A 15,176-nucleotide genomic window follows, 5' to 3' on the forward strand; every position below is an offset into this window, starting at 1 on the left:
TGAAACTGTGCCCTCTAAGATGTCCTTAAACATTGTCTGTGTCTCAAAGCTCACAATTTTCCTCCATCTTCGCTTCCGAGAAACTTTTTCCTTCTTGGAACGGATAATTTCCGCGTATAAATATCTTCACATATTTTCACGCCAAATGAAGGCTATTGCTTATGCACTTTCACTCCAAATCAAGCAACCTCAAGGCGTGGTAAATGAAATCTATATTTCTCCTGATTATACCAATAAACTGAACCCAGAGGGAACAGCTGGTGTTAACTGGTGATAGCACGAGCACCTTAGAAAGGATTGATTTAGTGTTTCTTTGGACAGGCGGTGGGTGCCAGTTTTTAAGAAACTCACAGAACGAAGAAAAGTAAGTGCACATGAGACCGGTACCTGAGTTAAAAACACTAACATAAACGTACGGTGCTGTAAGTATAAGCGAGTTTAAGTTGTATCTACCCTAAGTTTTTCCAGTTTATTTTTGATATCCTCGTCGATGTTCCCTTTAAAGCTGATTTCACCAGTATTTATCGCTTCAAATCCAATAATTTCAAAGTCTGCTTTCTTTATTAGGTTGTCCACAGCCTGCAATTTAATACGAGGAAACGGTTTGCAATTCATAATGACCTCAGTTCTCTTCTCGCATGCATTTGCTCAGAATTGTTGTGATTTAGTGCATATTACGAAAATAGAAAAGCCACTAAACACTAAACTGATTAGCGGTGAAACGACCGCACGAAAGAAATCGTAGGCACAGTGTTTCAATAGAAAGTATGAAAAATTGTCTCCTCAATGAGGAGAAATTTACTCTCAAAGGATGAGACCGAAATTTCAATAGGGCATCTTACAAAGCTACGAAGAAATTGGAATTGCGTAAGTGAGCATAAAGACGAGAGATAGCGTATAGAGAGAGCTTCAGGTGACTGGAACGAGACAGGCAAAAGGAAGAGGGTGCCCATCTTTCCTTGGTTCAAGGCTGCGTTCACCCTCTTGTAAGAACGCAAGAGAAAAAAGCAACGCTAAAAATGGACCAAAATAAGAGAAATAAACTGTCTATCTGGTAAAATATAATAACATTCATGAAAAGATTATTCAACGCTTAGTCGTGGGACGTGAGTTACAGGTTTTCCTCAAAATTAAAAGATAAATAAAAATTAGACAATACTGAGCACTAATTAAAATGAAATCAACTAAAACTTTCCAACTCACCCTCACTGCCCTGAAATATGTAATGGTGTAACGGTCCTTCAATAAATTTTCATATCAGGGTTTGAATAAAGATATCAAAAACTTGAAAGTTTCAGAAGACCTCTCACCTTAACAAAAAGTCCCCCTTCGTCTAGAAAGTCGTACACTACGGCAGCTCTCTTCCACTTAAATAAATTCATTATGCTTACGACAGCTTTATTGAAGGTAGAAGCTGATGGTGCAAACGTAAATCCATAGGGATCCTCTAATTCCTTAACTTCGGACGATGTGGTTAGATACGTTACCTGCAAAGAGACGTCATACAGCGTTATGGGAAAGTATCACCAAGTGTTAGTTTTAAGCCTACGAGGCATTAGGTAATTTCATAGACTACTCTGATTGAAAAGGTATACCCGGTTCACTCCCTCAGCGGAAAGGTGGCAGACACGATGGAAAACTGCAGTTCACCAGCTGACAATTTCATATTAGGCTAAGCGAACGTTACCTTAAATAAATGAAACGATCTGCATTTCTCCGCCCGTAGAACCACGAACTACTCTTGAAACAACCCTTCAGACGCGTAACCTTATTCACAAAATCTCGAGCCTACTGCGTTATACGCAATAACTAAACGGAATTGCAAACGAAAACAAAGTTATGTGATTTCCAATCAATCACATTGTCTATAAACGGTTGCTTGAAATAGGACAGAATATGAACAGTTCATATTCTCTTATTGTATAGTATTTTTTAGTCAAGTTGCAAACATGGACCTTCAATGTAATTATCATTAATTTTCATGAAACTATAAATTTAACACATTCTCTTATTATATTAGACAAGTAAACATTCTAACCAACTTACTGACCCAAAAATCGATCAGACCAACCCACAATATAGTAAAACACTCAAACGTTAACCAAACAAAAAAAAAAGCAATGATTCTCGAACTGTGACCTCTGACCTCCGTCTGTCCGTTCGTAGGTACGTCTGTACATATTTTACTAACCAACTGATCATTACACCAGCCAACCATCCCATAATCCAACGAGAAGAAGCTTCTCAGCCTACCCAAAACCTGCTCAACCAAAAACGGTAGTAGTTGATAGCAAAATGTCTCATGTTTCTTACCATAAACTTTCTGTAGAATCGTACAACTTTCAATACCGAGGAAGCTTCGGCAGGGGTTTGGGGACCAAGGAGAAGCAATGCATAACCGCCTTCGATGTATCTCAGTAAATATGTAGATGTAGAAATGGCATTTGTTTCTTTACCCTGTTGACAAACAAGGACATGAGCGTGAATTCAAATCACATCAACATATTAAGTTCTCTTAATGAAACAGGGAAAAAATATTTTCATCTCACCATCAGTCAGTATAGGAAAAACATGACTCCAGTTACAGTTTGAAATCCTACAGAGTAACCTAAATTTTGGAAAGGTTTCCTTTAAGTTTTTTTAAATTCGACAATCGATGCCAATAGTAATAGACAGCACTACAAACGCAGCCAATCAGATTTCAGGAGTTTTTGACTCGTAGTGCAAATGGACCAGTCGGGAAATTAGATTCGCACCCAAACAGGCGAATTAGTTTGTCACGCAGTCTTGCCATCGTGCAAGTGTCACTCATATTAAGTAAAGTGTCCCAATATAGGAAAAACACATCATGTTGTCAATGGTCGAATGTTATGCACAATTTGAAGACGATTTTTTTCTCAAATCGTGGTAATCAGAACATTTTCGTAAATACTTTCTAATGGCACAGACGAAACTTGATTTATGGTGCATCCTCTTCCTTTGAGGTTGAAATTCATTCTCTTCACATCATCTCACGTTTCAGGAGGGAAAAAAAGTGTTGTTAGAATTTTTGTTCAACATAACTTACTTTTGTGTGGTACGGTTCGGCTACTATTTCATACTTGTCCAGGAAATCTTTAAAGTATGAGGAGTTCTTTGCAACATCGATCGCCAGTTGTATACCGAGTTCTGTGAATGCGCGAGGTCGCTTCTTTTCCCCTAGTATTGGAATGAAGAGCTTCGTCTTGTTGTGGCCATTACCGCTTGCTGTCTCATTTGTCACATTGGTGCCGTTACTGCTCACCGTCTTATTGGCGCCGTTACACCTCACAGACCCGATCACCACAAGTAAGAGCAAAATGGAAATAACCGCTGCACTTTTCATCGCAGAGTTCGAAGCTTACTGACACTGAGGTGACGTAGATGTTTTGCTCTGCTGAAAAGTAAAAATGGCAAGGTCAGCCTTCTAAGCAACATAGTAAGTAACAATAGAAATAGTTTTAAGTCGACCTATAAAGAATTTAAATTTACTTACGATTGCGCGATGCGAAAGTGAAAATTCTTGCGCTTAATAACGAGGAGAAGCTCTCTCCTCGCGTGTCTCCTTTCTCGCAAGCATTTTTCCTTATTCCTTTTGAGTGCTTTTGCGCAGGATGCTGAAGGTGAGATTAAGGCTTAGTTTGCACTCGAACCAAATGGCCCACAGCTTATCCCAATTCTGTGGCAAGAATCGACGAGGAGTATTATCCTCCCCCCTAGATGGGATGCTGGTCCATTACAGGTTCACCCCCCCCCCCCCCCGCATTAAGTTAGGTGTCCCTGACAGTTCCCATTTGTACTCCTGGGTGAGGAGAGAGAGGCCTGGTGAGAGTAAAGTGTCTCGCCTAAGAACACAACCCATTGACTAGTTCAAGTCTCGAACATTAGATCACTCTTTAAGTCTCCCAACTTTCCGCGTAGCTTGTTTAGCAGGAAACCAGTAGAAAGGGCGACCTGATACTCAAGGTAAGGAACCCCGATTCAAGGAGGAATGTTACAAATGTTAAAAAAAAAATGCACGAAGTCCCCTTGAAGATTCAAACGCCAGTCAGGTAATACGCATTCGCAAGCTCTACCAACCAACCGCTGCGAAGCTGTTAGCGAGATGAGGCTATATAAAGTATATATTATGCCCGTCCTTCGGTACATCACTCATGTTAGTGTCCACCACAAAAATTTGATCACGATGGATCGATGCTTTGTATGTAAATTTCGTTTGTGTACGAGGAATTTCGAATTGATCAGACAAACACCGATATTTTTCTTTGGAGCAAGCGGAATTTTGCCCTTAAATACTTAACTTAAGTTAAAATTGTTTGCAATGCGATACGAACATCATCATTGTAATTGTGATAAAACGCATCTTTCATAATCTGAGTAAACTGGACTTCGCTTCGACAAAAGTTGAATATTTTCTGTTTAAAAAGCGTATGGGCTGAGAAAAAAAAAACAGAAGAAATCCATCAAACTGGCTAATGTTGATCTATAAATTTCAGTTGCTCGTGTAATTAGTTACATAAATCTTTGAGCATCTGATTTAATGACCCCCATATGAATATGACCTATTTTCATGTACGCTGTATTCAATTCCGCTTGCTTCCGTCTTCCTCTTCAGGTGACAAGATTTCCAAGTGAACATGGACGCGGAACTTTTCATTTTACCAACATGTTCCGCAAAGGGAAAAAGCGAATTTCACCAAAATTGAAAGAAAAAAGTTAAAAAAAATGAAATTTCCGAACCCATTGGATAACCCCATATGCTTTTAATTTAAATCTAAGACGTCGTCTGAATTCAGATAAAACTGCTTTTGTAACTCTGTTACAAGCAAAAACATCGAAAACGGTGTTTACTATATGACGTTAAAAGCATCAATTCATCCTCCCACGAAAAGTGCTGTTGACAATCGATAGATGTTTTTTTTAAAGGTTTAGTATTTGATAACCTTCCAGGGGCGTAGCAGTCATTTTTGGCTTGTAAGCCTGTTCCATATCTCGTAAGTATAGAGCGGTCGGGGAAAGTATATATATTCCAAGAAAAAAATTAGATATTCCGAGAAATGTTTGTAAGCCCTGGCTTACAAGCTTAAAGGGAGCTACGCGCCTGCCTTCCGCTTAGAAAAAGCGACTCATAAATTTGATGGCACGGATGATATTTCTTTTTCAAAGAAAAAATAGCTTCCGTAAAAAGTTGGTCACATAAACCGGATACATTGACGAAATATTTATTCTTCTGACAAAAAGTCTATATTTTCCCTCTCATTCAAAAAAAAAACCGCGTTTCTTTCAGAATTTAAATCAAGGTCGCAGTTGGACGATAGGTTGCCCTAACAATATTGAGCGAAATTCGTTGATTCGCCGAAACTCACTTTGCATTTCAGCAACACGGAGCACTCATAGCTTTAGAACTTCCTACCTTCCTTCCTTCCTATAGATGTGCGCAAAAAACTCAACTCGAGCTCAAAATGTTAAACATCATTGAATTATGCCTAGAATTCTAGCTCGTTTTCAGTTCATTTCGAATTGAAATCATTTAAACCCTTATTAGCTTCAAAAAATGAACAAACACCACAGCGTCGATTAAAAAGTGTACTCACATTGAAGGAACATCTTACCTCTGCGCTCCTTAGCTCTCAATATTTGAAAATGTAATTTAAAAAAATGTGATGTATAATTTGAAAGTAAAACATGATAGCGTTAGGTTCAGCTTTTTTTCGCGATAAGTCAAACTGTGTAATGATTGTTGTTTGCTGGAGAAAATATTAGGAGGAGCACCACTTGGTTTTCAGAGGGTGACGAATTGATTATTGTTTAATTGATATCACGGTAAGTAATATTTCCTACCAAATATATATACCCTGCAGACTTTTAAAAGTCAAATATATCTTCTTTTCAACGACAGCTCGTCCTTCTGGGGTGATTATGCAGCCATGATTTATTACTTCTACCTTAGACAGTGCGCGCAAAGCCACAGGCAAGTTTTGGCATGGAGATATTAAATATGCCCCAAAGGAAGTGTGAGCGCATCAGCCATTGAACACGCTGAGCTTAGAACCACAATTTTGAAATTAATTTAAATTGACAGCAGGCTATAGTGGGAAGTCACTGATTATTATCGATAAGAAGGCGGATTAAGGTTGGAATCCCGCCTAACAAGACCTAGCTCCAGGCAAAACTACACCTGTCTATATATCTGATGTCATCTATTTATTCGAATCTGGCGAGTATGGAATATTTCCTTCAGATGCACGTTCGGTTAATGGCGCTTTCGTCTCATTAATGGTCATTTTTGCTTGTCGCTATCACTTAAAGTCACCTATTCTCAGTTTTAGATGAAGGAGAGAAAAAAAAACCTAGCAACCATTTACAATTCACGAGTTTGTCCTAATTTGAAGACAATGGTAAAAACTGTTTTTTGGCAAAATTTTTCGTCGACATTTTAGAGTCAAAGAGCGATCGATAAGCCGCCGAGTAGTTCGTTTGGACGCAAAGAATTACCTTCAAGTGAATCAGAAACATCGAATGATGTCCTAATTAGGTTGGATGGTTAAAATACCCAAATACTCAGAATCAAAGGGGTAAAAGAATGAAGCGTCAAGGAGATAATCTCTGCTAGTCACAATTTTGAAAAATCTTGCCTAAATTTCGCCAGGTGTAAAAACCTCAACTCTACTTGTGTTAACTTTTTACATTGTAGACTGAAATAAAGATTTACCTTCAAACTCTCGACGGCCGGCTGTTTTTCAAACTTCACAGGTTTGTCGTCCGTTTCTTTGAGAATAAAATGTCTTGCTGAGCGAGTACGTCAGTTCTACATTCAAACGGATGTAGGCAGTAATTAGAATTTAGAGCTTTGAACGATGCTCAGAGTACAAGGAAACGAAAACTGTGACATCGCCTGGCGACAACCTCACTCATAAAGTTATAACCATGATCTACTGTTAGCAGTGAATAAAAAAATTATGCTTAATTACGCTTACATAAATAAAATTACTGCTGTCAAAATAACCTCAAAAGTGAATGATTATTTACTGATTTGGAACTCCTTAGAAAACAATTAAATCAAACCTAACGTATGCTTCGTATTAAATGGTTATGGAGATGAAAGAAGGATCATCGAAGACGTCATTGTACAAAACTCCTCGAATCAAAAGACACGTAAATATTTTACCATCGTCATAATCAAATTAAGTAAAAAACCTGCTCCCTATTTCTTTTTCATTCGCAAAAAAAACATTATTGTTATATAAACATTTGAATGGACTCAGTCGGGAGAAAAACAGGAAGATTCAACGAGAACAAATTCATTGGACGCCTTAGTCTTTTAACAGAGACTTACAAACAAGTCGCACCGTAAACCAATTAGAGTAGAGATTTTTCGCGGATCGATCAAACAAATTAATCAGTAGATCACATAAACGCTCTTTAATGAACGGTGGTAGACCTCTATCGGGTTTACATAAACGTTGTGTTTACGTATAGGTTTTAAGCCTTCATTACATCGTTATATATTCACGAATGAATTCACCGAGCGGTTTCGAGTCGCCACAGGGTTCTCACTTTATGCTTAGCATATTAGTGCAGGTTAGCGCCGTTTGATGATTCAATAATTGACCCGGTGATTTTCATTAGCAAACCAAGTTGAAGGAAACTTGTTCTTTTCGTGATTTTCATATATAAGAGTTACAAATCGCCTACTTTTAAAAGCTCTTCTAAATTACTAATTTTGACCGGTACTTCGCATTGTTTTTTTTTTTTTTTTTTTTTTTTTTTCAGGCAAATGAGTCATGTAAAGATTTAAAGCAACTGCTTCCTGATCAATAAACAAGGCCGTTCCTTTCATATTACAAGCAATATTTATTTATTTGATAAGCTGAATATAAGAGTATTTTTGATTGGTTCTTATTCATGATATATTCAGTGGAATATCAGCGACACGCTCAGCTACGCCTCGTGTGGTTCTTTTTTCATTCTTACCACATAGTGACGTCATCTGCGATATATTCTAACTGAACCGATGCACATCACTTAAAAACAAAAATCATTTTAGTCACAAAAACAATAATTATGTTAATGGCAGTAATAATAATCATGGTAATCTTTATTTTCGCAAAAAACATAATAATATCGAAGGCGAGGGTCCTTGCAACAATTATAAATCTATGGTAAAGAAAAGTGAAAGCGCTGAAGCTAACAATCTGAAAATCTACTGCTATAGTTGATTTACATTCAATATTTGAACCGACCATTCTGATTTAACTTCACAACATGATGCCTGCTTTTCCGCTGAAGATATATATTCTATCGCCAATGAAGAAAAAAGAAAGTTGGAGCGAATTTCGCTTCGGGTTTTCCAACAGTTAGGATGTGAATGTCACACGCCAAATTTGATGATGTGCCACTTTAGAGAAAAAGTGCTTAAAATTACTTGGCAGAGTGAATCTGTTTTGTCTGCTGAACTGCGTGGGTTCTTAGCATCACTTTTATTATGCTTACTTGGGGGATGTTCAGAACAAAAAAAAGGCAAAAAATATAGAACAAAACTGTAGCAGAACAGCGGATAGACAAGAAGAATCGAACGAAATCCATAGTTAAAGATCATTAAAAATCATAAAACACTAGAAACTTTGAAAAATCAAAATCACTGCGGCCCAAATCAGTTTTGAAATATCTCAAAGAAATACTCATTTCTTTACAAAAGAAAAACATGAAATATTTTTAACGAAAAATATCAGTGACATAGCTGGTTGGAAAAGACCACCCGGGGAAGACGAAATTGTTCGCAATGACGGAAATAAACATTTGCAAGGAACTCTAGTTATTTCGAAAGGAAAAATAATGAAAAGGAGGATATCTATCTCATGAAAGCTAATAATGTTATGAGTCTCAGAATTTTTAACCTACTTTTTTAAACTTTTAGAACATTAGGTTTTAAACGCAATCTTTGTTATTATCTGGTTCAGTTGTCAAAACAACAGAATTTCTACCATACCTGAACGCTTCGATGCTGCGATCGTATTCGCATTGTGATGTGCAAGATTGCATCACGAAAGGGAAACGAAATTTCCATCAGGCCCTTATTTCGGTCTTAACAATGCAGCAGAATGTTTTCAATCGAGTTCTGAGCGACCCAAATACATTCAGCATTAATAAATTTTTAATGATCTATTGCAATTATAAACTGGACGGTAAAATTTAGTATGCAAGGCCAAGCCTCAATTAGCCGTTACATTGTATTGAAAACAATACAAAAATTAGACAAAATAAAGGGAGACTACAATGTGCCTACTGCGAGATTACGAGCCTAAATTCGTGTTAGTCATAGATTCTAAACCGTAGCTAAGATTTTAGTGGAGTGAAAAGGCGAGGGAGGTCTGGATCGAGTTGTGTAATGAACATACCGACCCAGACCTCTCTAATTTTCACTCTGCCGTTACTAATGGGTCACTTCTTACAGCATATATCCAAAGAATAGGTTTTCCCTCTTGACATTGGCTAGTTGGTAGTTTTAAGATCATTGATATCAAATATCATGTTACTTATATCTGGAAATCAGTCACCAATTGCAACCGAGAAAAAGGCTACTTAACTGTGTTATTTAGCCTAAACTTTGTGGGACTTTCTTATTCTCCTTGTTGTTTTCTATACATTTTCTAAGGTGCAGACAAGAAGAATTTGAAAAAAGATCAGGGGCGTCTTAAGTTGGTGACCATATTCTCTGTTCTTGTGAGCTTTATCTTTGACTCAGTGGTGATATTGAAAGGGCAAATTAGTTGCTAGTCACTCTTAGCAGACAATGGGCTAAGTTATCTACAATTTTAGCCTCCCACTGCAAAACCCTTGTAACTATACCTAGTTTGTAGTGAAAGATAAAATCATGCAGCTAAAGTTGTTCGATTGTTAGATAGTTCACATATATAAAAAAGAAAAGCAAAACAAATACTTTTCAATGTACCATTTTTAAACGTGGTTGACGTACAATTAAGTGCTGACGCTTAATCTGTGCATGCCCGTTCAACAAAGAATCTTGAGGCAAAGAGTCGTTTGTGGAGTTGAGCTGTTCGACTCGAGGCAGCTGTCCTTCTCTAACATCACATTTGCATGAAGTTAGCTACATGAACTCTTTCACTAAAGGTGATTGTGGACCCCCTGAGCCGCGGAAGTGCGAAAAACCTCACCACGAAGATGGCCTTGGACTTGAACTTCATCTTAAAAGCTCGCTTTGTTTAGCTTAATTTAATCTGAACCTCTCCAACCTACATTCGCTATTAGTTTATCCAAATTAACTTTACACTTGTGTCTCTCATGATATGTTAACTGAATTTACATCAGCGATCACGAGCGCCAATCGAAAACGACAGTAAATTTATTTTAAGTAAGATACCACTCACGTCTGTATAGAATTATAGTTTTTGAGCTGACGATCTCATATACGCGCGTAGGATTTTAAGCTTTTAAAATCTCTTTTTAACTCTACTAAAGAGTCACAGAAAGAAACCGATCTGGATTTTGTGTAATCATGGAAAGAAGTACTTTTCTCTTTATTCGCGCAAACGCCTTAGCTTCATGTTTGAGGAATTATGGAACAGTCTGGATGTTTTGTTAAAATCCTGGCGGCCTACGCAGTTTGATTTCGTGCCTCCTCGAAGGCAATTATTCGCATGATGTCGTTGACTCCAGGTTAATCATAGATGCTATTTCCGACAATTATCGTTTTTGCTCTTTGTGAAATATTGAATGCTGATAAATGATGCTGTAGAAATGTTTTATTTGGAAAAGTTATTCAAGTAAACATGGCAATTTTGACCGATTACGACACTGCCTTCTTGGCAATAAAAAAAACCTGCTTGCGTTTGTGAAAAATCACACTTCAAATGACAATGTAGTAGGCGGAAATGTTCGATTTTATGAAATAAAAGCTTTCACACGAAAAAAAAAAAGAATTTAACTCTATCAGAGGGTTTAATTCTGTAAACAGTTATAAAATTGAACAAAAATTAAGGTTTTTTATTCTGCTGAATATAAAAAAGTGGATACACTATGATAAAATCGTATTTAAAATGTGACAACGCAATGCAGTCATTTTTGTTGCCGTTCACGCAAAGACATTGCCGAGGAATATTGATTGATAATGATGAACTGGAAAGCTGAAAAATATGCCATAATAAAACGATAAATTTTATCGAGCATTGCCGAAGAAAACAGCAAATGCCCGTTGGTCGTTTCATTGGACTCGGCCCGTTCCTTTCAGAGGAGAAACACGAGAAAACGCGGCCTTTGAACCTTGGAGTGCTTTGATTTCCGAGTGTGCTTGCGTCGGTTAGAAATTTGAAGAATATCCTGCCTGTTAGGCAAAGTTCAGTTTTTATGAACCTCGAACTTGCATGTTGCCACAAAAGAAAACCGTGACAAAAGTTTGGTTTACTGTTACTCCTCTTTGTTATGAAAATGGTCAAATACAAACGCATGCTCCACAATAGATAAAGCAGCACCCACTTTCTAGAATAACAAATCACCTTTTATATATGTCACCCAGAACTTTAAGCAATATTTGAACGGCACGAATTTGAGCGATTTATAATAAAAAAAATAATTGTTGGAATTCTGCATCTTCAAGAAAGGAACACTCAATTGGGTTTTGCTATTATTGTTGTTGTAGTGGTCGTTGTTTACTTTCTCGCCTCAGTTTTTGTCCTGAAATCATTCGTGTTCGTTCAAAACACAACATTTGCACGCCTGAGAAAGCCTTGTCAATTGACAGTATGGTGGATCTCTCTTGCCAAATACATTTTCAATTTCAAAATTAGAATTAGAGTTGACTTTTTAAAGTGTTACGTTATAAACAGAAGTCAACTGACAGGGCTTGAATACAGAAACAAACAATTTTCAAGGCAACCCTCTTAAGTGTCAAATTTGAGCTTTGTGATTGAATTAGGTACAAGAGGTCAAGAAGATGTACATTTGTGATATCGAAAAACTCTTCTTCGTAAAAAGGGAAGAAGCCGTTGTTTGTCATTAAATCGAAGGGCCACAGAGTGACATATTCTTTTGTCTCATTCGTTTTCATCAGGTTCAGTTTGAAACTAAACTCTTCGATAAGCTTAATTCTTTATTTATAACTCAACAAACGTTCTCACACACTGAGGTTATCCCCAACATTTCAATTTTGTTTACATGAAGGCATACACGAGGGTGTAATGGACAGTATTTACCTTTGCAGTTTGCGGTCTTTTCATCATGGCTCAATGTAATTCTGTGGTTATCAACTGTTGAATTTGCTCTCTTTTACCGTCACAGGAGAGATAAATTGGCCTCAAAATGGCTTTTAAGGATCCAAACTTATTTCCACCGAGAGCTAAAAGGTGTTTTCTTTCACAGTGTGATACAAAATCTGTACGCGGTCGACAAAGCAGTTTTAACTGAATTTCCCAGACAACCAGAGGTCCCCGAAAAGAATTTCCATTAATAATCTACAACGTACGTCATTCTGCTTTTTACATTAGGCTAATTTTTTTTTTTCATTAGTCCATCTTTACACCTCAATTAATTGGCCTTTATACAGCCCAAGTTGAATCGCTTAAATCAAGCGAATTTAGTTAAAAAAGATTGAATTAAAAATACTCGATGGCTGCATGTGGTCCAAATAGCTCTTTATGTACTCCATTCGTGAATGGAAGAATAGATGCAATAGTTTGTTTGTGTTTTTGCTTTTGATAAACAGAATTTTTTGTAAATGGAGTCTTACGAATCATATCAATGCAGACAGAATTTCAAATAAACTTACCAACCGAGAAAAAAACGATTGTTTAAAACATGCACGAGGAGAGTGTTGTCTAGAATTCTCAAACCGCACATTTCCTGACTTCTAGCGGAAATCTCCATCCAATTGATATTTCAATTTTTCCCTTAATTTTCCTGCCTTTTAAAAGCACTTTAGTCATTAAAATGTTCTTTTAATCCATTCAAAGACATGCGGCGTGCCGCGGGCGAACTGTGCCGATATATCGCGCACATGCAGGCGGCAAAAGCAATTTACAGACTATTAAAACACTACGGACGTTTCAGTCAGTTTCAAAAGTTTCATCTGAACGTTGATTTTTGTGAACCTTATTAAAAATGCTCTTAGTTAACATTGGAAAAAAACATTAATTTGCTCAGTTTAAATGAACCACTTTTACAGAACTGTCCCTTTGCAGGTTAATGCTATCGCTGACCAATTTTTCTCCAGCAGACTGATGCCGCTAGGGAGATCTTCAGCTGATCAACTTCAGAAATGAACGTCATAATATATCCTGACGGCTCCTAATTGATGATACAGAAGAGATTTCTTGTGATAGCTGGGAAATTTAGAGGTACGTATTAAGCGCTAATACTCTAAATTTATACCTGAATAGAACGGATGAAAAATCGACAGACCCGGTTTGAATTTATTTTTTAACTTATAAAATCCCATTTGGCACCTTCAGGGATATGGAGGCTGAAAAATTAATTTTGTCATAATTCCGTACCAAAACAATTTCGTTCATAAAAAAATGCAACTAAATTGCCTATTGTTCCCTTAGCACAAAAAGATTCTCTTTCTCAAACCATTTTGGTACAAATATAAACAAATGTTTCAGGAAATTACTTTCCAAATCTCGGTAGTAATTCAATTTTGACTTAAACGGACAATAAAATGGTTTTATGCCATGGGTTGTAATAAATCTTCATATAGCCTAAATTTTTACACAAAATAGACAGAATATGATTTAAGCTCTCGCACTTGACATCATCGGATGCCATTTTGGTAATGCGGATGTTTTCCACGAAGATGGCCAAGTGAGATCAGAGGTTTTCGCCTATTTCATAATTTTGTGCCGTAAATGCAGCATAAGAAAAGGTCATGGTCATTCTTCTCAAAGATGCGCCCAAAAACAAATTTGTTCAGTTCTACACCTCATGTAATTATTAACAATGTAAATACTAACATTTTCTGTTGTTGAAATATCATAACTCATCCATTTATATGTTGGCGGAAGCAGATGTTTCATTATACTTCAGGCACAGAATTTAAAGGTTTGCGAAGTAGCACATTTATTGGTCATACAGGGAAAACTCTCTTGTTTGGTATACACGGATACACGTTGCCCAATAGGGTATGGTTGGGGATGTTATGAGTCTTGAATAAGGTAACAGTCTCACTGTCCGGCGTCTTGGACTCGGCGTTTCTCTGAACAGCAAGCCTTGAGCACGGTGTAACTTGGCAGTGCGTGGTTCACTTTTGTGCTGACAAAAATTTAATTCTTGAGCTCTGTGTGAAAGATAACGATGCGCTGTCGGCATGAGAGGGACAGACATGATTCAAATCCAATTCTGCATGTTCTACCAGATCATACTAGTCGTGATTGTTTTTTTCCTGATAATTTGAACCATTTTTCACTCAAGGAGAATTGCAAAAAGAGAAAGGTTTTGCGGTTTGAAACAGGAAGCCCTTCGTTTGGACAAACGATGCAGTGTTTTGTCGTACAAATCTACAACCGACTGCTTTGGCCGAAAAATTGCACCAAAGAGCTGCAAAACAAAATTCTGTTTAATTTTCGTCGTTTCGTTTGTTGCTAAGATGGAAAAGTTTGATGTAAAAATGATTAGCCCGAAGCAACCTTGAGTCCTGTAGTAATTAAACTTCCAGTTCACTGCATCACACGAGCGTAAACCACTTCTCGTAGAAAGCGGAATATCTTTAAAAAATCAGCATTATTTTAGCTGTACATCATGTACATCGAACCAGATTATCTGTTTCCTCGCAATTTAAGTCCCTATTAGCTTTTTAACTGATCTTTGGGTTATCTCTACTTCGTTCTATCATTCTAACTCCCTCCTTTCATTTCAAGGTTGCTCTAGCTGCAAAATGTAATTTCTGTTCTACACATCAGAACTACAACAAAGCTAGAAAACTCTGTTTGATGACTAGATCAAACGTAATTTTGAATGAATGGTCCGGTGTCTTATACAACCGTGGTCGGAATTTGAGAGCGATTATTCACTGTCAATGAGGAGCTGGAATAAGCAACATTCTCGCCTGAAGATATGCATAATGTGGCACAAAAAACAATTTGAGAACCTTTGTCTACACGAAACGTTAACAGACCTAAGGCAAAAATTGAAACAATTCAAAACTCGTG

General features: G+C 37.2%; 1 protein-coding gene across 26 annotated transcripts in view; it reads right to left on the reverse strand.

The window, feature by feature from the left end:
* LOC111328722 (gamma-aminobutyric acid type B receptor subunit 1) overlaps positions 1-15,176 on the reverse strand; it is a 59,549-nt gene that overhangs the window by 12,222 nt on the left and 32,151 nt on the right. For 12 of the 26 annotated variants that reach the window (XM_088753746.1, XM_088753754.1, XM_088753745.1 and 9 more), the window contains 5 exons: positions 6,731-6,826; positions 3,068-3,415; positions 2,314-2,457; positions 1,311-1,487; positions 454-579 (listed from right to left, as the gene is read on the reverse strand). In XM_088753746.1, coding sequence (XP_088609872.1) covers positions 454-579; positions 1,311-1,487; positions 2,314-2,457; positions 3,068-3,364 — 744 coding nt within the window. In that variant the 5' untranslated portion in view covers positions 3,365-3,415; positions 6,731-6,826. Of the gene's footprint in view, positions 1-453; positions 580-1,310; positions 1,488-2,313; positions 2,458-3,067; positions 3,416-6,730; positions 6,827-9,007; positions 9,027-12,227; positions 12,879-15,176 lie in introns of those variants that run through there. The other 14 variants (XM_088753769.1, XM_088753766.1, XM_088753757.1 and 11 more) reach the window with 6 other exon arrangements.

Source organism: Stylophora pistillata, chromosome 3 (assembly GCF_964205215.1).
Source record: "Stylophora pistillata chromosome 3, jaStyPist1.2, whole genome shotgun sequence".
NCBI classification, from domain to species: Eukaryota; Metazoa; Cnidaria; class Anthozoa; order Scleractinia; family Pocilloporidae; genus Stylophora; species Stylophora pistillata.